This window comes from Suncus etruscus, chromosome 3 (assembly GCF_024139225.1).
Source record: "Suncus etruscus isolate mSunEtr1 chromosome 3, mSunEtr1.pri.cur, whole genome shotgun sequence".
Classification (NCBI taxonomy): Eukaryota; Metazoa; Chordata; class Mammalia; order Eulipotyphla; family Soricidae; genus Suncus; species Suncus etruscus.
In genome coordinates, this window is record NC_064850.1 from 70208605 (window position 1) to 70233080 (window position 24476).

At 39.1% G+C, this 24476-nt stretch overlaps 1 protein-coding gene and 1 non-coding gene across 2 annotated transcripts in view; both read right to left on the reverse strand.

Moving 5' to 3' along the window:
* Positions 1 to 20846, reverse strand: part of GKAP1 (G kinase anchoring protein 1) — a 73391-nt gene extending 52545 nt beyond the window's left edge. The window contains exons 1-3 of the mRNA XM_049770704.1: positions 20602 to 20846; positions 10513 to 10656; positions 2167 to 2244 (exon numbers count right to left, since the gene is read on the reverse strand). Coding sequence (XP_049626661.1) covers positions 2167 to 2244; positions 10513 to 10656; positions 20602 to 20811 — 432 coding nt within the window. The 5' untranslated portion in view covers positions 20812 to 20846. The remainder of the gene's footprint in view (positions 1 to 2166; positions 2245 to 10512; positions 10657 to 20601) is intronic.
* Positions 20847 to 24311: 3465 nt separating this feature from the next.
* LOC126005195 (U1 spliceosomal RNA) lies at positions 24312 to 24476 on the reverse strand. The gene has a single exon (XR_007494366.1). It is a non-coding gene; the product is annotated as a U1 spliceosomal RNA (small nuclear RNA).

Here is a 24476-nt window from a genome sequence, read left to right on the forward strand (position 1 = left end):
TTATGCAATGAAATCAATTACTCCTAGTGAGAATTGATGAACATATGTGATGCAGGGGATTTAACCCAGGTCAACTACATCCAAGACAAGAATTTTATCCACTATACTATTTTTTGTTTTGTTTTGTTTTTGTTTTTGAGCAAACCTGGTGTTCATGATCACTTAAATAAGGCTCAGGAGACTGTATCTCTAGCCGCTATATCCACTGTTTTTCAAACCCACAGTTTACAGTTATTTCAGTAAACTGAGGATTTCTGTATAAAAAGAACTGGGATGTCAATAGACATTCAAGGGGTTGAAGTGGTAGTGCGGAGCTATAAGATGTCTGTCTTCCGAGGTTCGATCCCCCGGTGTCCCATATGGTTCCCCCAAGCCAGGAGCGATTTCTGAGCGCATAGCCAGGAGTAACCCCTGAGCGTCAAACGGGTGTGACCCAAAAACAAAAAACAAAAAACAAACAAACAAAAAAAGATGTCTGTCTTGCTGATTCTAGCCTAGGATGGACCGTGGTTAGATTCCCCGAGCCTGGAGGGATTTCTGAGTGCATAGCCAGGAGTAACCAGTGTGTGTGTGTGTGTGTGGGGGGGGGGGGAGTGGGGCTGCTGAAAAACCTAAAAAAATTTAAAAAGTGACACCAATGAGAATGGGATTCAGCCCCAAGGCCCTTTGCACAAGCCTCTCTTTCCTTTTTAACTGATGCCTTTCAGTTAAGACTTCTCCAGTGAACTGCCCCTGAGGGTAGGTGGGCCAACGTTATATAAGTGGGGGTAAAGAGAGATTCTACAGATGCTTGGGGAGCCTTCTGACTTGAAGGTCCAAGTGGGGGGGAGGGGAAGAGAAAGAAACTGGATATTAGATTTGGGATATTGATTTGGGTTTGGTGTATGTGGTGTGATAGCCTGGATCCTAAAATATAAAAGCATTTATACTCTTGCTACCTCATTAAGTTAAATACATGTATAAACAAACATTTGGTAAATGATAAATGAAATAGACTAAAAATGCCATTCTAAATGTTAATTACATAATATGCAGGCTAATGTATTATTTTATTGGAATATTGAATTAAAACTCAATTAAATCAATGCTATCACATCAAATTAAGCCTGGCATATAAAAGAAGTACCTTTATTCTTCAAAAATCACAACTATATCATAAAACTAATATTTTGTGGTATGTAACTCTTCCAAGAAAAGCAGCTGGAACCATATTTTATCAGCATGATCTACTCTATTTCTTTATCTAAATATACCAGCAATAATTTTACTTATTATTTGGGGTATGGGAGCTCAGGAGACCTAATGGTGACACAAGGATTCTTTGCCAGTAAGCCACTGACTCATCACAAGATTCAGGTAAGCAATGCTACTTTTGAGTCCTGCAGGACTGGGGATGCTGGAGACCTCCAGCATTGACCAAAAGGTGGCTGGAGTTGGGTGCTTGGTAGGTGTGTGTACCTTAATTGCTGCTCACCCTTCCAAGCAAAAACATAATTATTTTAGCTTTAGAATTTTAACATGTATCTATACTTTATTATATATGTTAAATATTCTATTTGATAAATTTTATCTCCTAATGTATAAGTTAAGTCAACTTTTCTAGAGTAAGTTGAAAGTCTATTTCCATAATTCTACTATAATCTTTGTGTCTAAACAGACAAATAGCAAGAAAGATCAGTATTATGAATTATTTTGGAATATGAAGAGTAAAAGTAACAAACCGGAATAAAGTTCATTTTACTGACTTTTATTTTTTAACTTCAAATAGCAAAAACAATTCCTGTAATTTTTTGTTTTGTTTTGAGAACCATACCTCGTGGTGCTCAGGGCTTACTCCTGATTTTGTGCTCAAAAATCTAAAGAGATATCAACTGTAAAATATTCATGATTCTATTTAGTTAATGATGAATGAAAAGATAGGGGCCGAAGAGATAACATGGAGGTAAAAGTATCTGCCTTTCATTCAGAAGGATGGTGGTTCAAATCCTGAATCCTGGCATTCCATATGGTTCCCCGAGCCTGCCAGGAGCAATTTCTGAGTGTAGAGCCAGGAGTAACCTGAGCGCTGCCGGGTGTGGCCCAAAAAACAAAAAACAAAACAAAAAAGAAAAGGTAGTCTTAGCTTTAAAGACTTAAAACCTCTAAAATATCTACATCAATAAATACCTTTTTATGTTCTTCATATTCTAATGTACTTAGTAACAATGCTTTCTCAAGATCGGCTTCAAACATTTCAGATGTAAGCTAAAAAAAAAAAGAAAAATTTCACAATAATGAGATTATATTATACAATTATTAGCATGATACAACAGCCAAATAACCATCACAATAAAAGAAATATTTAAAAACATCTGGGAGTCTGCATATAGCCTCAGTGGTAGAACATCATCTTTTCATGTGTAAAGTCTAAGGCTCAATAGCTGGCACTTCAAAAGTAATATTCCAACATATCAAACCTTCACTTTAAGAAAGAGAAAACTGGTTATTCCAAAATATAATAATACAAGAGGGGTAGAGATGTAGCTCAAGTAGTAGAGCACAAACTTTCTATTTAGAAATCCTGGGTTTAATTGCTGTAACTACAAGTATCCCACCTCCAGTGCTACTGGATATGACTTAAGAGCCCCAACCACGACTGGAGTGGCCCTTAAAATAATAAAAAAAATATAAATACTAAAATATAGATCAATAAGGATTACAAAACATGCTATATTTCTTTAATATAGACTAATCCTGAGTACAGAATTTTTAAGGTGAATTGAATGTTCCTGTGTATATCAGTGTTATAGAATCTTCTATTCTTTTTAGTTGTCCTACCTTTAAAATCTTCTAGTATTACCACGTTTCCCTGAAAATAAAACATCCTCCAAAATTAAGACCTACTTACAGGCTTCCTTCTAGGTGAAGTATAAGGCATCCCTCTGAATATAAAGCCCCCTCAGAATGTCTCGAAATGAAAATTTACCATGAACTGTTGCTAGGACTGCTCCAACTGGTGTCTAGCAATCAGTGATGTTACATTGAATCCTGACACCATACTGTAAATAGGTAATAAATTTCCTTTATTTTCATTTAACAATAAATGTATACCATATTCTTCTTCATGGAAAAATAAGACATCCCCTGAAAAATAGTGCATAGTGCATCTTTGGGAGCAAAAATTAATATAAGACACTGTCTTAATTTCGGGGAAACAGTGTTATATATAGTGATTATTTAACGGTCTATGTTGTTTGCTCCTTACTTTTTGATTTTGTTTTGAGACACACGCAACAGTGCTCAGGGATCACTTCTGGCAGGGCTCAAGGTGCCAGAATCAAATCCAGGTCAACGACATACAAGACAAGTGTACCTGCACATTGTGTTACCTCTCCCCAACCCCCTTCTTTTTTTTTTTCTAAACGTAGTCTTAATCTATCATGTCAATTTTGTTGACAGTTTATCTAAAAATTTTCCCTTTGACTCAGTATTCTTCATTATATACTGTTCTTTAATCCTTCTAGAGTTTTTAGTAACTTAATTATAATAGCGTCAATATTAGTTTATGGGTTTTTTGTTTGTTTTTTTTGGGTCACACCTGATGATGCTCAGGGGTTACTCTTGGCTATGCGCTCAAAAATTGCTCCTGGCTTTGGGGACCATATGGGACACCAGGGGATCAAACCATGGTTCATCCTGGATTAGCGCCGGCAAGCTCTGCGCCACCGCTCTGGCCCCTAGTTTATGTTTTTAATGTTTAAAGTCACCTGATCTCAACACCACCTCAACACTCTCAACACTCCCAATGAGTGTCTTTGTTACTTTAAAGCCCACCTTTTCAGTTTCACTCACCTCTCCCCTACTAATCTGAGTGGTAATCTGAGTTTACTATCCAAAGTCAAGGAATTTTCATTGTTCAATTCTGTCCTTTTCTCTATATTCCACAGATGAGTGAGATCATAAAGTATTTGTCCTTCTTCCTGGCTTACTTCACTTAACATAGACTATACTTTTAGTTTAACCCAAGCTGCAATTAACTGAAAGATTTTATCTTTTCTTACTGTTCATTAGTATGCCATTGTACAATGTATCACTTTTTTTCACATCACTAGATATTTAGGCTATTGCTGACTATTGTATTTAAGTGTTTCAATAAAAATAGGGGTACATAAAGCTTTCTAAAAGTTTGTTTTTGTGTTTGGAGTAGACACCAAGAAATGAAATCACTAGGTTGGTTATATAGGAACACTATTCTTGTTTTTTTCTTTTTTTAAGAAATCATGTTATTTTAAATGGAGTTGAAACAAATTCCAATCCTTTTCCAACAGTGAATGATGGTTTCTTTTTCATCACATTCCCTGCCAACACTGGCTGTTTTCAGTCTTTCTGATACAGACCAGTCTCAATGTTGAAATTAGTTACCTCATTGTTGGTCTGAGTAGAATTTCCTAATACTAAGTGACAATAAATACTTTTTTCATAAGCCTACTGAACATACTTGCCTTGTGCCTGATGTCTTAAGGAATGCTTTCATTTTTTCATCAGTGAGAATATTGGCTGAGGGTTTGTTACGGCCATTACAATCTTACGATTCCTTCTATTTTGTTGTTGTTGTTGTTTTTTTTTAATCATGAATAGATGGTGAACCTTATCAAAACCCAACTCTGCATCTATTGGTATGGTCATCTAATTTTAACTCCTTTTGTTGATATATTACATGAATTCATTTCAAGGACACTGAACTATTCTTGCATTTCTGAACTAAATCCACTTGATCATGGTGTATAATTTTGATATATATTACTGTGGTCAGTTCACTAAATTTCCTTGAGGATCTTTGTATCAATTTTCAAAGGGGATATTAGCCTGAAACTTCCTCAACAGTCTACTTGCTTTTGATATTAGTAATATTGGTGTTTCAGAAGCTACTGGGAAAGAATTCCATTTCTTTGCTATTTGTTTACTTGTTGGGGGCCACACCCATCGATGCTCAGGGGTTGCTCCTGGCTCTACACTCAGGAATTACTCCTGGGGAGGCTTGGGAGACAACAAAGGATGCCATGGATTGAACCTGGGTTGGCTGAATGCAAGGCAAGTACTCTACTGCACTCTTTCTGGCTCCGAGTTTGGTTTGGGAATTGGGTTTTATTCAGCCATAGCCAATGGTGCTCAGCAGTTACTCTTGGCTTTGCACTTTGGAATTACTCCTGGTGTGCTTAAGGGAACTATGTAGGATACTGGTGTTAAACCTGGGTCAACCATATGCTAGGCACATGCCCTACACACTGTACAATCTCCTTAATGTTTGGCAGAATTCACTGGTAAACCCACTAGATCTAAGCTTTTACTTCTTTGTTTTTGAGCCCCATCTGGGGGGCATTCAGGAGTTAACTCCTGGCTCTGTGCTCAGAAATCACTCCTAGCAGGCTCTGAGGACCATATGGGATGCTAGGAATCAAACCTGAGTCCATCCCAGGGTCAGCCACATGCAAGGCAAAAGACCTACACTGTGCTATCACTCCAGCCCTTAGGCTTTTATTCTTTGGGAATATTTTGTTTGTTTTATTTTGGGCCACATCCAGCGGTACTCGAGGTTAATCTGGCTCTGGGGGACCATAAGGGATGGAAGACATTAACCAGGGTCTGAACCTGGGTCAGTCCTGGGTCAACTGTGTGCCAGGCAAAAGCCCTATCTGCTGCTGTGCTATCATATCACGCTGGCTTAGGGAATTTTAATTTTCCAATTTCCTTATTCACAGTTGGTCTGTTGAGGTTTTCAACTTACTCCTGATTCTATCTCAGGTTTTATTACTTAAAAGTTGCATCCTGGGGCCAGAGCCATAGCACAGTAGGTAGGGCATTTGTCTTGCATGCAGCCGACATAAGTTTGAGTCCCTGAATTTCAGTCTCAGCATCCCATATTGTTTTTTGGGCTTGCCAAGAGTGATTTCTGAGTGCAAAGCCAAGAGCAACCCTTGAGCGCACTTTGGGTAAGGCCCAAAAACAAACAAAAAATATTTATAGCCATTGCATCTAGGTTCTCTAGCTTAGAGGCAGTGTCGTTTATAGTTGCTGAGATCTTTATGTGTTTGAGGTATTTGGTGAAATTTGTTTCTTCTCATCTATAATTCTATTTGTTGGTTTGTTTGTTTATTTTCTCTATTTTTCTCAGAATATGCTAAGGCTGTATTCATCTTATTCTTTTGAAAAAACAGATTCCAGTTTTACTGACTCTCTAAATTACTGTGGTTTTCCACTCTTCTCATGACACTGATTTCTGCTATATTTTTTTTATTAATTCCTTCCTATTACTTATTTTAGGATTCATATGTACTTCCTTCTCTGGTTTCTCAAGCTATGAGGTTTGGTTATTTGACCATTTTGTTTCCTGATGTAGATCTGTATTGCTATCACTTCCCTACCCTTAATACTGTTTACACAGTATCCAATAGCTCCTAATAGTATGTTTTCATTCCTATTCTTTTTCATTTGGTTTTTGGGCCATACCTGGTGATGCTCAGGGGTTACTCCTGGGCTATGTGCTCAGAAATCACTCCTGGCTTGAGACACCAGGGATCAAACCCAGGTCTGTCCTGGGTCAGCAGAGAACAAGGCAAACCCCCTACCGCTGTGCTATTGCAGTGGCCCCATCATTCCTATTCTTTTTTTTTAGGGGGGGCACACCTGGTGATGCTCAGGGGTTTCTTCTAGCGGGCTATTCACTCAGAAATCGCTCCTTACTTGGGAAACCATATGGGATGCTGGGGGATCAAACCACGGTCCGTCATAGGTTAGTGCGTGGAAGGCAAATGACCTACAGCTTGTGCCACTACTCTGCCCCCCCCAATCATTCCTATTCTTTCAACTTCCTTCCACCAAAGTTCTCAGCATGCATCTCAGACCTCCACATTAGCCCCCTAACCTGCCAGTGTAACAGGCCCATTTTAAGTTTATATTCTGGGCTATTTTAAATTATAGATTTATTTATGTATTTGTCTAAATTTATGAGTTCCTACCACTATTTTAAGATGTAATTTGGGTCTCTTAATTCTATTGTCATTTACTTTGGCTTGGGTATTTAGTTCTGACTTGTTTTTTCCTCTACCAATGCACCTAAGACCACTTGGCCCCTGAGCCCTATCCTCTCTTTTTTTCTTTTCTCAATTTGTAAAAAATTGCAGAAATATGAGTTAAAACAAAGTAACTTATGTCCCAAGGTTCTATGAAAAAGGCTGGACCCCTCACCTAGAAAATAAAAACAGAATTTAAAAAAGCGAGAGTGGCAGGTTTTATTATATTTTTTGCATAGGCACAGTCAATGTTGGGGAAATTAGAAAGAAAATACCTTTGGCTTAAAAAAAAAAAAAGGTGTTTCTACCCATGAAGCAACCTGCCATAAGACTAACTGCAGGATCCTAGTATACTAATTGTCCAGCTCCAAGTTCTTTTCATCATGGTCCCAGGAAAAATTCTACTCAATTGTGGTTGTCACAGTCAGGCTTCTGTTATTAGAGATCTTGGTTTTTGCACAGATCCTATGTTGCAGCTGTGGTGTCATGGAGCTTCTTTTAATTTCATCTCACTGTTAGATGTCTAGGCAGAGAAACCTGCCCTGAAAGCAAGTTTCTACTGTTTCCTACTCGTCAGGGTATCATGAGCCCACTCCGGGGGAAGTCGGTGCCAGGGCAGCATTAGGGCCTCCCTCGGTGGAAGTTTTATTTCTGGTGCTGGTGGACACTCAAATTGTACCCCAGCATGTAGCCTATCCTTGAGAAGAACACATATTTAGCTATTGGAGAGGTGAGGTGCTATTAATGTTTATTAACACCAGTTTATCCAATTCCTCACTTAGTGCTCTTTTTTCCTTGCTGTTCAGCCTGGTTTATCTGTCCAATAATGAGATTGTGGTATTAATGTCTCCCACTGCTATTGTGTATTGTCTCAAGTCTTAATAAACTTTGTTTTATAAACTTTATAAGCACTGCTGCCACTTAGTTTGGTGCATATGTAAGTGAAAAGAGTTAAGTTCTATTTATTTCTTCCCTTTCCAATGACCATTACTATCTCTTACTACCAATTTTTTTTAGCCTGAATGCAATTTGGTTTGACAAATGCAGTTTTTCCTACTTTTTGTAATCTACCATTATCCTCTATGATTTTTTTCCAACCTTACTTAGTTAGCAAAGCTAGTTTAGATTTACAAATGACCTCAACTCTTACCTGAGATTTTTTTTTTTTTTTTATCAATCCTTCAGTTCTTTTTTATTGATAATCTTGCAGGGTAAAAGATTCTGATTTGGAGGTTCTCTTCATTCATTACTTTGAGTATATTATTATTATTATTATTATTATTACTCTCATTATTACTACCATCACCACCACACATCATAATTGGGTTTTGGGCAACACAAGTTTATGGTGAGAACTTATTCCTAGCTCTATAGTCCTCACTCTCTATAGTGCTTAGGGGTAGGGTGTTGGGAATGAACTTGGTAGACCATGTACAAGATAAGCAGTTCTACTTACTTTGAGTATATTATTCTCTTCTCTTTTGCTTACTGTATTTGAGACTCTGATAATTTCCCCCCTTATGTATGAGCCAGGGTTTTTTTTTTTTTTTGGGGGGGGTATCACACCAGAAGTGCTCAGGAGTTATTTCTGGATCTGTACTCAGAAATCATGCCTGGTAAGGCCAGAGTGACAGCACAGAAGCAGGGCATTTGCCTTGCATGCAACAGAGGTGGGATGAACCTAGGTTTGATCTTCAGCATCCCATATGTCCCCTGAGCCTACCAGGAGCAATTTCTGAGTGCAGAGCCAGGAATAATCCTGAGCACCGTTGGGTGTGGCCCCAATCCCCCACTCCCCCCAAAAAAAATCACTCCTGGAAGGCTCAGGAGACTTTCTGGGATGGAGTATATTGAACCCAGGCTGGCCATATGCAAAGCACTGACTGTACTATCACTCCAGTCTAGGACTGCTTTAAGGAACCTGTCTTTTCTTCTTGTCATATGACTACAATGTCTTAAGTGTTTTTATCTGGGTTTGCTCTGCTTGATGTTCTAAACGCCAGTCCCCCTCTTTAGATGAGAGAATTTCTGATTTATTTCTTCAATATTAATTTTTCCCTTCCCTTTTTTCTATCATAAAGCAGTTCTTGGAATTTTGAGATTATACTTCCCAATGCTGTCAACAGCATCTCTTAGATTCTCTTCATCTTTCACCAATTTATTTTCAAGTATCTAATTTTTAATTTTTGCATCTTGTCTTTGAGGTCACTAATTATTTTTAGTTTCATCTATTCTGTTGCTGAGACTTGATACTGCTCTTTTTAGCTCCTTCTTTTCTACTTGAATTATTTAATTTTTTTTCCATCACTCTTGAAGCCTACTGATTTTCTGTTCAAGCTATTCTTTCAGATAATTTAACATCAAGTGGATTGTTGTTTTAAAGACTATGGACAGTTTAGAAAGATCTAAAGAAATTGAGGATTTTTCTAAACTTCTGGTACCATCCATTGATATGTCAGAATTCCTGTTTCTTCATTTTTCCTAATGTCTGGGAGTTGCAATCTTTAGTCAGGTCAAAGTAGTATCCAAGCCTCTATCATCTATCACCCTTAGATCTCGGGCATCTGTCCAAGACTTCTGAAGCTCCTTCCTAGGGCACAGTCTGTCTATCTGCCTGATTTTTGGACAGGGTAGTATGCAGGCCTCTTTTGTCTGCAGGTTCAGGAGAAGTGCTCTGGATTTCTGATGCAGAGCTTCTTAAAATTTTTACTTTTGCTACACCTTTCTGCCAAAGAAATTTTTACAAAAAAATACATATAGCTGATGGTGGAGAAATATGAAATAACTTTATGTCTTACTTGCTATAATTAAATACAAAAATTTCTGTATCAAAGCTAAGCTCAGCTAGCAATTCCTACTTTTGGGTTTAGGTTCATCAGTAGAAGCCTCTGAAAACAAGGTACCCTATAATCACTGGCTTTACAAAATTTCCTTTAGTCTTTCTGTCTTTGGAAGTGTTGCAGGGAAAAGGTCTGAGTTCAGATCAGTGATGGTCTCCTGGGAAGTTCTAGGTGACTAGGAGTAACCCCTGAACGCTGCCGGGTGTAACCCCAAAAAACTCTGCACCAAGAAAGGCTAGTCTCTTCTTCTAAGCAAAACTATTACTGGATAAATTAATATGACCTCTCCCTTGTTTTTTATTTTTTAAAAACTTGAATAATTTAATTTCTCTATTTCCTGTTCTTATTCAATAGTTTGTAAAAAGGTAGATGAATAAAAAGTCACCAAACAATTACTCAATCAAGTAGTAATATCAATGTGCCTTTCTAGTTAAAAAAATATAACCTTGGGGCCGGAGAAAAATATATAATCTCATTAAGGACAGTAGGCATATGAATTAATCCAACATGATTCTTAGAACAGTTATTCTGAGTTGTCCAACAGATTCAGACGTACTGTCATCTCAAAATGCATAACTTCACTAACAAAATCAAAGTGGAATAATTCCATTTAGTTATTATACCTGCTCATCTTTTTGTCTCCACTCTTGCCAATTTTCTTCTCGAGAATTCTTCTGTACTGGACTTGATAAAGCAAGTTCATGTTGAGTATTACAAATTGCATGAGAAGATTTCTGGGGAATTTTCTTAAAAGCAAGATTTCTGAGCTATGAGATAAACAAAAAGTAAAATTATAGTAAATTTACAAATCCTGGAATACTAATCCCTTTTGGAAGTTAAGGATATATTTTTATACATCTAAGTACTATTCTAAACTCCCATGGGGGCTAACTTTCACAATCAATATAATTTGTTTGATTTGGGGCTACACCCAGAGAAGCTCAGGAATCACTTCTGGCAATGCTTGATAACCATATGAAATACCAGGGTTCAAACCTGGGTCAGATGCATGCAAGGTAAGCACCCTAACCATTGTACTTTATTCTCCAGCCCTCACAATAAATTATTTGTAATTTTTTTAGTCATTGTAAAATACTATCAAAGTCATGCATTTGAGTTGCTTTTAGTGTATTCATAGATAAAATGATTAACGGGTGAACAACAGCTACACTATATTATGCTACCATTTTACTGCCTTGGCTTTACAAAAGGGAAGAAGTATACTGAAGCAGTATACAAATAACACAAGATACTAATACAAGTAATACAAGAAAAGGTCTGGAAAGACAGAACAGCAAGTAAGTAAGGTGCTTGCTTGTCTTGTATGTGGCCAATATGAGTAAGAATCTTGGTATCACACATGATACCCCCAAGCACTGTCAGGTATAACTTCTGAGCAGAGTCAGGTGTAACCCAAATTACAGGCCCCAATAAATAAAACTAAAAGACATAACTAGGTTCAGAAAAATTAAAGTTTAGGGGCTGGAGCAGTGGTGCAAGTGGTAGGGCGTTTGTCTTGCAAGCACTAACCTAGGACAGACCGTGGTCCGATCCCCTGGTGTCCCATATGGTCCCCCAAGCTAGGAGCAATTTCTGAGCGCATAGCCAGGAGTAACCCCTGAGCGTCACTGGGTGTGCCCCCCCCCAAAAAAAAACAAAATTCAAGTTTAACAAAACTTAGGAATTTTGAAGTTTTAATAGAGACAAGTGGCTTAAAACAATATCAGAATAAACTGAAACTGTACTAGCCAAGTCACTCGTCTATCTTTTTTTTTTTATAGCTACTCCCCTATCTTAAGAATCATCTGAGAAAGAATAGTAGAGATAAAAATATTGAGGGACAATTGTGGATTAAATCCTATCACCCCCCCTCCCAAAGAACACCGTATCCTTAACTGTATCACATATGTAAATATGACCTGATTTGGAAACAAGGTCTTTGGAGATGCAATCAAATGAAATTAGGTCATAATTATAGTGAAATCCACTCCAAAAAGTCAGGCATGCTTGTAAGAGATAAAATAAAGATACATAAAAGAACACCACAGGGGCCGGAGCAGTGGCGCGGAGCAGTAAGGTGTCTGCCTTGCCAGTGCTAGCCTAGGAGGGACCACAGTTTGATCCTCTGGCGTCCCATATGGTCCCCCAAGCCAGGAGCGATTTCTGAACGCATAGCCAGGAGTAACCTGAGTATCACTGGGTGTGGCCCCCCCCCAAAAAAACAAAAACAAAACAAAAAACACATAACCAAAAAGGCAAAAATTGAAATAATGAAGTCTGAAGCTAAGAAATACCAAAGAATGAGCCACCACAAGAAGCTAAAACAACTCTGAGACAACATGGATATCGTTTACAATTTTGAATCAAAATTTGGTTTTACTTTTAAAACATTTCCATCATTGTAAGTTACCAAGTTTGTAGTATGTGAGTAGTAAAATCCTAGGAACAAATAAAGAGACTAAGTTTAGATCAAAGATAAGCGGTTGTTTTTGCTTTGTTTTGAGGCCACATCTGGCTTACTCATAGGGCCATATCCATACCAGAGACTAAATCAGTCTCTTTGTGCAATGACTAGCTGCATGCCAGAAAAACACCTTAAACATTTTACTATCTTTCTGGCTCCTAATAAACAATTTTAATTGATAAGCAATAGACTAGTTTTGTACAAAGAGAGTAATGAGATAAAAATAACAGGTTATAAGTAGCTGGGTTCTCCTAGGGAAGATTATAGAGAAAGCTTGGGTGAAATCAAGCACGGGCAAATACATTATTCCTTAATGTAATGAGTAAGAGAATTATAGTTTTGTATTTGTTTCTTTTGTTTTTTTGGCCCACACCCAGATTCAGGAGTTACTCCTGCCTCTGCGCTCATAAATCGCTCCTGGCAGGCTCAGGGGACCATATGGGATGCTGGGAATTGAACCTGGGTCAGTCCAGGGTTGGCAGCATACAAGTCAAATGCCCTGCTATCTGCTTGCTATCACTCTGGCCCCTAAGAGAATTATAGTAATGAATATGGTAAGAGAGGACAGTTAAGGTTATTCTCCTCAATAAAACACCTTATTCTCTAACAAAAACTTCATGATTCCTTATTTTTTGCTTCCTCAAATCATCAGTTTCAAAGAAAAGATAAAATAATGAACAAACAAAAAAAGTTCTAGAATATTAAGACCAAGAAGCTGGAGTGCAAAGTACAATGGGACACTTGCTTTGCACACAACTGACATGGATTTGATCTCAGTATCCTATACAGCCCCCCTAAGCACTACCAGGAGTAATTTCTGAGTACATAGTCAGGTATAACCCCTGAGTATCACCACATGTGGACTCAAAATAATAATATATTTATAATATATAATAATAATAAATTTCTAAAAGAAATTATTAAAACATCTGGGACCACAGCAATTATACCATCGGTAGGACATTTGCCTTGCCATGTGGTCAACCTGAGTTCAATTCCCAGTATTCCATATGGGCTTCCCTGACCTTCCCACCTCACCCAGGACTACCAGGAGTAACTCCCTTAGTGCAGAGCCACAAGTAACCCCTGACCACCAACTGGGTGTACCTTCAAAACAGAAAAAAGAAATCAAGACATCTCAAGGGCTAGCTTGTGGGAAAAATCTCTTTAAAGTTGTCTCCAAAGTGGCAGCATTCAAATAAGATATTTAAAAAGCATAGTTGACATAAACTTACATTGAGAGAAGCCTTTTTCTAAATCTTATGACATTGTAATAGAGAAGAAAGGCATTTTATTATTTTTCTCATTAAAAATTTTTGAGGGGACCGGAGAGATAGCATGGAGGTAAGGCGTTTGCCTTTCATGTAGAATGACGGTGGTTCGAATCTCGGCATCCCATATGGTCCCCTGTGCCTGTCAGGGGCAATTCTGAGCATAGAGCCAGGAGTAACCCCTGAGTACTGCCGGGTATGACACAAAAAAACAAAAACAAAACAAAAAATTTTTGAGAAAGTCTAATACACTAAACTACTATGAAAAGGCAAGTATAGGGACTGGAGCAATACCACAACCTTGAACACAGCCAACCCAGAATTCAATTCCTGGCATTCCACATGGTCCTCCGAGCCTGCCAGGAGTAATTTCTGTTTTGTTTTTTTTTTTTTAATTTTTAATTTTTGGGCCACACCTGGCAGTGCTCAGGAGTTACTCCTGTGTGTGCTTTCAGCTACTGCTCCTGGCAGACTTGGGAGACCATCTGGGATGCCGGAGATCGAACCCAGGTCCACCCCAGGTTAGCAGCATTTAAAACAAACACCTTAGCACTGCGCTACTTCTCTGGCCCCTGCCAGGAGTAATTTCTAAATGCAGAGGCAGATGTGGCCCAAAAAAACAAAAACAAAAAACATTTGTAACAACAAAGATGTTTCTGGAGGAAACTATCATAGGTGAGATAAGTAGAACAACTTTGCATATCACGGTATATTAATAAAAAGAAAAGCATTCATGCAAATTAATGTGATATACCCCACTATTAAAAACAAATATAAAATGATATCAACTATTTCCCAAAAAAGCATTTGACAAGGCCCAACACCTATTTATGAAACAAATGTTTTAAGAAAATGTGAATAGAAGGAAATTTTCTCAGGAAAGGCTACATTTCACTAATTCACAGCTAACATATTCAATGCCGAAAAACTGAAAACATTTTGTGTAAGATCAGGAATAAGACAAAGATGTTCATTCCCTCCATTATTCAATACACTATAGTAAAGTCATGACTAAAAAAATTCTGGCAAAAGATATTATTAATACAAACTAGAAAATAGGACAAATAATTTTATTTCATAAATGACACAGAAAACTCTAATAGAGACTCCACCAAAAAAGTCCTAGAAATAATTAACCTATAATAAAATAGCAGGCTACAAAATCACTATGTAATCTGTTGTATTTCTACATGAATACCATGAGGTAAAAGAGAAAAAAAATTAATCCCATTCACAACTGATCCAACCAGATAATGTACCTGGTAATCAATTTTACAAAAGAAGTGAAAGATAAGTGAAGCAAATTATAAATCACTGTTAAAAACAATGAAACGGTGTTTGCATAGGTCCAGAAAAATGGAGAAAATGGAAAAAAAAAATCCTTGACCTGATTACAAAAAGGCCTCACCCCAGAAGTTTATTGGCATAAGACAGACTCTGGGTTCCAGGCATACCAGTCTATCCAACTCCAGTCATTCTCAAGGTCCCGGTGAAACTTTTTCACACTTTAGCTACTGTTGGTATCAGACTCTTATATTTAAAGTCTGGATTCTGTGCATTTCTTTCATCGATGTCAGGCTGATGTGGAGCATCCTCTAGTTTCAGCATATCATTAAATGCGGAGCGATCTGCCCTGCATGCAGACTGTAGCTGAGTCGCCTGGGTGTTGGGAGCACTCTTTGGAGTAAGTCAATGCCAAAGCAGTGGTAAGTCTTCTCTGGTAGAGACCTGGATCCTGGTAATGTTAAAGACAATTGTGGTTGTTTCCATAGATGGTATCCATTGTTCAGGTGTGTGTGGGCGATGCCCATTCTTCTGAGGCCTGAGCCAAATCATTATGCCAATGTTCATGGTAAAAGGCCTAATTACATTACTAAATTTGTGTTCCCATCTCTATTAGATAAGAACTTATTTACATATGTATTATTTTCCCATTTTAATGTGCCTATGCAAAAGAGAAGCAATGCCACAAGATATTGTTGGTGCATCTGGGGGCTGACGAATAAGTCCAACATTTCCCGTAACTTGGTATAAACGTGAAATCTATACAGAGTTACTCTTATATCCATATTGCTTATAAAACAGATCTCACAGGGGGAAAAATCAAACAATCAAATAACTAATCTAGTGGGCAAAATTGTCACTATATGAGGATATTCGAAAAGTTATAGATGTTAAGGGAATACATCTGAGATATACAAAAGAGATACATGTGACCCTTTTGTTTTAAATAGGAAAAAAAGAAAGAAAACAAGGGTATTTGAAGACAACAGGTGATAGCTGAGTTTGAGACATGTTTTGCGGCCTTAACCCTGTATTGTCCTTGAACTAGGGGTTTTGCTGAAGCTGATTCCGGTATCATGCGATAGTCCATAGTTTGATGGGGGCATGAGAGGCCACCAAGCATGGGTCAACAGGTGTGTTGGTTGTAGTTATTTGTAGAGGCATGAGCTGGGGACCGAGAGGGTGTCTTTCAATGAGGAGCTGGATGGTGATGTTGGGGCAGAAGGTCAGTCTTGGTGTCTACCCAATTAGGAACTGAGGATAAGGAGGGTTGAATAAGGGGAAGATAATGGTTCAGGGTTTAGGTATGAGGAAGTAGGAGAGACACAGGGGTGAGGGGAGAGGCAATACATAAAAGACTAGACAATAAAGGTCAATTTGAGTGTTTTATCAAAATCTTGGGCATTCTGATTCTATTCCTAGGAACAGTCTAGTATCAGGAACGTTTTTGGATAATGCTTAAAAAGTATTTGCACCCGCGCGTTTTGAAAAATAGTATTACTAGCAAACAAAACAGGGGGTCCAATATACATAGGTGAGGGGTTTCCCTCCTCTGCCCGCCCCCCAGGGCCCGAGTTGCCAGGGCCGGCCATGAAGACCCGCCTGGCGTGGGGGGTCCCAGTCTCCTGGACACACCTTTACTATATTTTTTTACTCTTATCCTTTAAGGAAAAAAATACAACTTACTGAACTTAAAAACAAATTACTGTAGTAGAATGCCTGTCTCGAATACAGGCAGGGGATGGGAAGGGGGGAGGGGGGAATGTTGCACTGGTGAAGGGGGTGTGTTCTGATTATGACTGTAACCCAAATATAATCATGTTACTTAAATTAAAAAATATATTTAAAAAATAAAAATAAATAAAACTGTTTATAAAAAAAAACAATGAAACAGGATGAGGCCGGAGCAAAAGCACAGCAGCAGGACATTTGCCTTGCAGGCAGTCGACCTGGAACGAACCCTGGTTCGCTTCCCGGCATTCCATATGGTCCACCAAGCCTGCCAAGAGCAATTTCTGAGCACAAAGCTAGGAGTAACCCTCAGCACCAATGGTGTGGCCCCCCAAAACAAAACAAAAAAGAAACAAGAGATACAAGGGCATGGAAACATATTCTGTTTACAGACTGGAAGAATTAGTATCATTAAAAAGACTATCCTGGGGGCCGGAGAGATAGCATGGAGGTAAGGTATTTGCCTTGCATGCAGAAGAATGGTGGTTCGAATCCCAGCATCCCATATGGTCCGCCAAGCCTGCCAGGAACGATTTCTGAGCCTAGAGCCTGAGTCAGCTGGGTATGACCCAAAAACCAAAAACCAAAAACCAAAAAAAAAGACTATCTTAGGTTTCAATGTCATAGTGTTTTACCTACGTGTTGTTCTAAATGCCCTATGGTTTCAGGCCTGATATTGCATTTGATCTTTGTGCATGGTGTTAGATGGGAGTCCGAGTTCGCTTTTTTGCAAGTGGCTTACCAACTGTGCCAACACCACTTGCTGAAGAGACTTTCCTTGCTCCATTAGTTGACCTGGCTATACTCATGGTTTACTCTTGGTTCTGTACTAAAGAATCACTACTGGCAAGGTTGTGAGTCCATACAGTATGGTGAGGCTGGAACCCAGGTTAGCAAACAACCTCCTCACTGTACTATAGCTCTGGTCCCAGGTCCGACTGACTTTATATATATCTGTATACAAATCTTCTATATTATGTAATATACATATTGTCTGCGTTTTCAGAGCCAAAACAATAACGGAAGGGGGTTTTACATGGTGAACTATTGTGAGGGTTAAGCTCCCATGAAGCACAAATCAACTCCTAGAGTCATGTCAGAGCCCCATATGGGACCTTGATAAGGGACATTATGGTTGTTGTTGAATGGGTATTGGGTGAAAAGCCAATCACATGAAAAAAGGAAGCCCTAAAACTACCATTTACTTCCTTTCTAGTCCAGCACATTCTCCTGTACCAGAATCACTTTGCCCTTGACCTGCCATTCTTCCCAGCCCCAGGAGGAATCTGGATCCATGTAAGTCTCTCACTCAATCAAGCACCCATGGCAGACCTAGCACTGGAGTTAATGCCCTTTGTCAACAACTCGCCCAATGCCCCAGTAGTATGTGACATGGGGATTTCCCAGAGACAGGCTGGGCAGCTGCAAAGACTTTCACACCACTCCTCTGGGTCAAGAGGCCCTGGACACCAGAGAAAAATCAAGAGTCACTCCAACTACCAATGGTGTCTCCCATTCATAGCATGTCAGGCTGAGCTTCTTGCTGTTCTGCTGGGTTTTATACTCAACAAAATACTACTCAGCTAATAACAAAAGATGAAATCCTGTACTATGCTGCAAATTGAATAGAACTTGAGAGTACAAGGCTAAGGAAGAGAGAAGGACAAATAACAAATGATCTAACTCATATATGAAGTAAAACAAAGCATAGTAAGGAATTAAACAATAGTCAAGATAACAGAACATGAGTGATTATAGAACTGATTTTGCTATGGTAGAGAGTGGAGGCAGACAAGAAGAAATCTAAATAAAATGGTGGAGGAATACTGGCACTTTGGGTAGCAGGTGTGGTGCAGTGATATTATATTCCAAAAACATTAATACTTAAGCAATATGTCTAAATGGGAGGAGGGGGTTGTCTAGAGCCAGCTATAACTAACTTGCAAAAACACCTGCCTTGTAAGGCAGAGGTTTGTGATGCTATATTTTCTCCCCCCACCCACCCAATGCTGAATTTTCAACACCCAACAATGCCCCACATAATGCATGCAACCTCAGTAGTTCTACCACTGGGGAGCCTGCTGTCACAAGGTGTGTGCTCTCTGGTACACAACAACCCAATGTGTAGAAGCACTATAACTAAAGTGTATAACTCCTACGAAACACTATAATCAAGTGTGTAAGAACATCAGTAAAGTATATGCAACATTTGGTCTTTAAAACAACCTCCCCCAAAGGAAAACAAAAGGAAAATGAATGAAAAATAAACTTTTAAAATCATGGGGCCGGAGCTGTGGTGCAAGCAATTAAAGTGGTTGCCTTACATTTGCTAACCTAGGATGGACTGTGGTTCGATCCCTCGGCATCCCATATGGTCCCCCAAGCCAGGAGCGATTTCTGAGTGCATAGCCAGGAGTAACCCCTGAGCATCACCAGGTGTGGCCGAAAAAGTAAAATCAAATATATTTATTTTAATAATAATATAATAATATTTTTATTATTATATATTTGAAGACACACCCAGTGGGTCTTAGGTCCAGGGCCACTTCCACTTCTACTAAAGGTTATCGTGCTGAGTTAAGAGCAAGAATGACAAATGGATGATCTTACTAATCTGTGGTACAGAAAAGCAACAAGACAAGGGAATGGAAGGAATTAAACTATTTCATCCTGGATTATAGAACTGAGAATGACAAGAAAGAGTGGAGAGGTGAGATGATAAAATGAACTGAAGGTAACAAAAAAAAATATGGAGGGTCTCAGACACTACAGTTATTAAGTTTTTAAAAACATATTTTGCTGGGGACGGAGAGATAGTGCAGTGATAGGGTTTGCCTTGCATGCAGCTGACCCCGGACAGACCTTGGTTCAATCCTCAGTGACCCATATGGTCCCCCAAACCAGGAGCAATTTCTGAGCGTAGAGCAAGTAGTACTCTGAGCATCACTGGGTTTGGCTCAAAGGCCAAAAGAAAAGAAGCAGATTTTACTGGGGGGGGAGGGGGGACCTTGAGACACTGGTGGAGGGATTTGTAGTGCAGTGATTAGTTGGAAAATTGTAAGCTTGAAACTATTAATAAAAGTATTTTAAGTCATGGTGCCTAATTTCTTTTACAAAAGGAAAAAAAAGCAGAGCTGGAGTGAAAACACAGCAGGTAGGGCGTCTGCTCTGTACATGACCCAGCCAGGTTTGATCCCCGGCATCCCATATGGTCCCCTGGGCCTGCTAGTGTGATTTCTGAGCACAAAGCCAGGAATAATCCCTGATTGGCACCGAGTGTGGCCCAATAATGAACTACCACCCCCCCCACACATAAATCTAAAAAAAAAAGGGAATAAAGCTTAAAAGCTCATCCTTGGGTCAGGGTTGTGGCACATAATGGAGTGCCAGCTTGAATGCATGAAACCTGGTTTTGATCCCTGAAATCACATGGCCCCAGTGCTGGTTAAGGTGGAACCTAAAGTAAGTATTTTTACATATCATATATTTAATGTATTACCAAAGTCAAAAGTGATTAAAGATAAACAATAAAAGTGGATGCACAAAATAACCAGGACCAAGGATGTGTCTGAGGAGCAGAGGACATGTTGTCAGGGTTAAATTCCCCCACAACTCAAAGAAAGAGGGACTTGAAAGAGCATAGAATGTAAGGTACTTGCCTGGCACACAGCTGATCCAGGTTCGATCCCCAGCACCCGATATGGACCCTTGAGCACCTCCAAGAGTGATCCCTGAGTGTAGGGCTGGGTGATCAACCCCTTAGCATTCCTAGGTTTGGACACCCTAACCCCGCCCCCCCCCCAAAAAAAAAGCCCTTTCCATTTAAGTTTAGTCACACATATGACATCTATTCTACATTTAACATCTAAACCTATATTTAATAAGTAACCATTAATAACAAAATACCACTCAAAATCTTTATCGACCATTGCAAAACAGACACAAAATATACTACTTCTTACTTCATTTGCTTCACTTTGTTGCTGTTCCTTCTTTTTTCTTCTTTTTTCTCTCTTTTTCTCATTGGTAGTGGATTTGCTTGTTTGAGACTTCTCAGTATTCTGACCTTTCCCCTTTCCAGGCTCAGAGTCAGAACCACTGCCACTATCCACTTGCAACAGGGCAAAACGAGAAGCGGTCGTGGGAACAGAACTAAGTACTGCTGAAGCCATTGTCAAAATTTTTCTTTGAAAATTCTTCTCGAGAAATACTCCTATGAAAGAATAGAAAGCATATAAACACTCTAAATTTTTTCTAGATCAGAAGTTCCTAAATTTATTGGCCTTTATTAAAAAAATTAGTCAGCAATCCCCTGAGAAATTTACTTTCTTTAACAAAACACCAAAAATGGTACTTCCCAATTACACCCAGGCTTACTATGTTCTCCCCCATCATTCTAGCACCTTGTGAGTAGACAGTATTTCCAGTTGCAAGGAAGACTGTTCTAAATTATAGAATAATAATTATACACATTTTTCCCGAGACTGAATATAGCAATATTTGGATTCATATAAAGTCTTATATGCAATAACATGCTTTTTTTGGGGGGGGGGGGGAGGGCATACCTGGCTAAGTTCAGGGCTTTCTCCTATCTCTGTACTCATGGATCAAGCCCAGCAGATTTGTGGATAGTATGGGGTGCTGGAGACTGAACCCAGGTCAGCCATGTGCAAGGCAAACACCCTACCTGCTCTACTATTGCTCCAGCCTCCTGTAATATCATTCTTTTAATTAAACAAAAATATGTAAAATATAAAATTATTCTCAGCCAACTACTGTAAGATGATTCTAGTAGTGTCTATTTTCCATATATAATTAAATAAAAAACGATTTCACTCTCTTCTGGCTAGGTCCTAGCAGCCTCTTCACTGACCTCTGCCATATTAAGAGTCCCACAAAACCAAAGTAAGTAAATAAAATAAACAGGGACCAAAGCAATAGTACACCAGGTAGGGCACTTGTCTTCAAAGTGGCTCGCCTGGGTTTGATTCTTTGCATTCCATATGGTCACGGAGCCCACCAGCAATAATTCCTGAGTACAGAGCCAAGAACAACACCTGAGCATGGCTGGATATGGCCATCCCCCCAAAATAAATAAAATAAATAAAAAGGAAAATGATTACCTATATTCAATTTTATAAAGTCAATCAGTGTGGTCAATGTAATAATGATTTTTCTGCTGTGTCTAAAGAAAGGACTAATATAGGAAATAAACAATGAGATGTCTCTGGTTAATCAAGTTACCAATGCAGAAGACAAATGACAGAGAACAACTGTCAAAGACTGATTATACTGCATGTTTTTAAGAGAACTTTACCTTCATTAACCAATTTTTCTAATTTAAAAATTATACAAACCAGGAATTCATCTATAACTTTCATTTAAACATTTTTAGTGTTTAGAGATAAATAAGTAGGCCATAAAAACATTAAGCTGTGTATAAGATACATATATCTTATATACATACATACATTATATTAAGCATATAATTAAGGCTAGTAAACTGTCAGAACAGGTGTCCTAAATTTCTGAATCTACTTCTACAGTCATAGTTTATAGAGATGTTAGGACAAATTCTATAGTGTTCTTCTCCTTCTTAAAACTTCCCATTTACGGACCAAAGTGATAGCATAGCACATAGGGCACTTACTTTGTTTTGGGGCCACACCCATTGAAGCTCAGGCTCAGAAATGGCTCCTGGCTTGGGGGGATCATATGGGATGCCGAGGATAGAACTGAGGTCAGACCTAGGCTAGTACTTTCAAGGCAGACACCTTACCTCTAGCACCAATGCTCCGGCCCCAGGGCGCTTACTTTAAATAAGGCTGACCAGGGGTTAGATCCCTGGCATTCCATATGGTTGCTTGAGACTGCCAGGAGTGATTCCTGGGTGAAGAGCCAGGCATGACTCCTGAACATTGCTAGGTGTGGCTCTCCCCAAAAATATGATTTTTTTTTTTGGGCCACACCCTGTGACGCTCAGGGGTTACTCCTGGCTATGCGCTCAGAAGTTGCTCCTGGCTTCTTGGGGGACCATATGCGACGCCGGGGGATCGAACCGCGGTCCGTCCTAGGCTAGCGCAGGCAAGGCAGGCACCTTACCTCCAGCGCCACCGCCCGGCCCCCAAAAATATGATCTTAATTAGGGTATACCATACAAAAATATAGTAGTTAGTAAATAACCTAGACAAAAATATTTATTATTGTACCTAACCCTCTATCATCTTGGTTGGCATCCTATTAAAGGCAGGGGCTCTCCTATTTTTAAAAACACAAAACCTGGCACACAAAAGACAAGTTTTTGTTTTCTTTTAATTCTCCAAGTAAACCACTATGCACTGAAGAAAGTTGTCAGCAAATGAAAATCCAGTGTGCCCTAAAGAGTCTCCAATTACCATAACACAAACATGAACTAACAAAAATTATTAAATCCAAAGTTGTTTCATTACAAATGTTATTAATCAGAACTAAATTTGCCCAAGAAATATAATTAGCATCAACGTGTTGCTTAAAAGAATGAGAGTAGGGGCTGGAGCGATGGCACAGCAGTGGGCTGTTTGCCTTGCATGCTGCCAAACCAGGATGAACCTGGTTTCGATCTCTGGCGTCCCACATATCCCCCGAGCCTGCCAGGAGCAATTTCTGATTGCAGGGCCAGGAGTGGCCCCTGAGCACCACTGAGTATGTACCAGAAACCAAAAATTAAAAGAAAGAATAATAACAAAAACAAAAAAAAAAAAAAAGAATGAGAGTAAATCAAGTGTTTTAAGTAAACTACTTCTAAAATAGCCTAACAAGAAGCAACAGGATTTCTAACTGGCTAGTATTTTCACCTAAAGATCTAAGGTCCACTGTCACTATGAACTTATCCCTCTTTACACTATGACCCAAAACTGACACACATATAAAATTCACAATCAAGAACAACCACATATATTATCGCCTTACATAAAATGAATGATAATCATGTTTCACTACCAATACTACCAACAATTTAGCCTGATTAAAAGAATAAAAGGGGACTAACACCAAATAGATGCCAAATAATTGGGGTCTCCTTGAAGCCTAATGCTGAGCTGAGTAAACAAAAACTTTAACTGGACTTAAAATGTAAGAACACTGAATATTAGAAATCACTGAATATTCTGTGAAGTTTTGAAAAATTCCCATGTTCCATTTCTTTTCTTTTTCTTTTTGTTTTGGGCCACACCCGATGGCGCTCAGGCTATGTGCTCAGAAATCGCTCCTGGCTTGGTTGACCATATGGGATGCCGGGGGATCGAAGGGCGAACCGTCCTAGGTTAGTGTGTGCAAGGTAAATACCCTACCGCTTGCGCCACAGCTCCGGCCGGTTCTCGAGTATCTTTCATGTGGCTTCTTATAAATTAAGGCTTCCTAATCAACAAGTGCCTAGAGCATGCCCAAACTTTGCTTGCACACATACTACATAAACTCCGTGTTTTCTTCCTAGCCAGAAGTACTGTCCGTTCACTCCAAATCTAAGCACAAAAAAAGCAGATAATGAATGGGGGCCTCGGGGTCACACCCATGAAAAAAAAGTTCACGCATTTTAATTTCTCTCCATCTTATTTTGTTCAAGTTATAGATTCGTGCTTGAATACATAGTAAGCCACCAGGTAAGGTGTTTTTTTTTTTTTTATTTTTATTTTTTTAGGGGAGAGTGCAAACGGAGTTCCCCACTACCACAAATTATGCAGTCGAGTTTCCCACATCTAGGGAAACCGCAGGGGTCAGCACATCCGGAGTGCAGTGTGATAAGCTTTGCCCTGGGGAAGCCACCTTTGTGATCATGGTATCTCCCCTGCCAGGTAAGTAT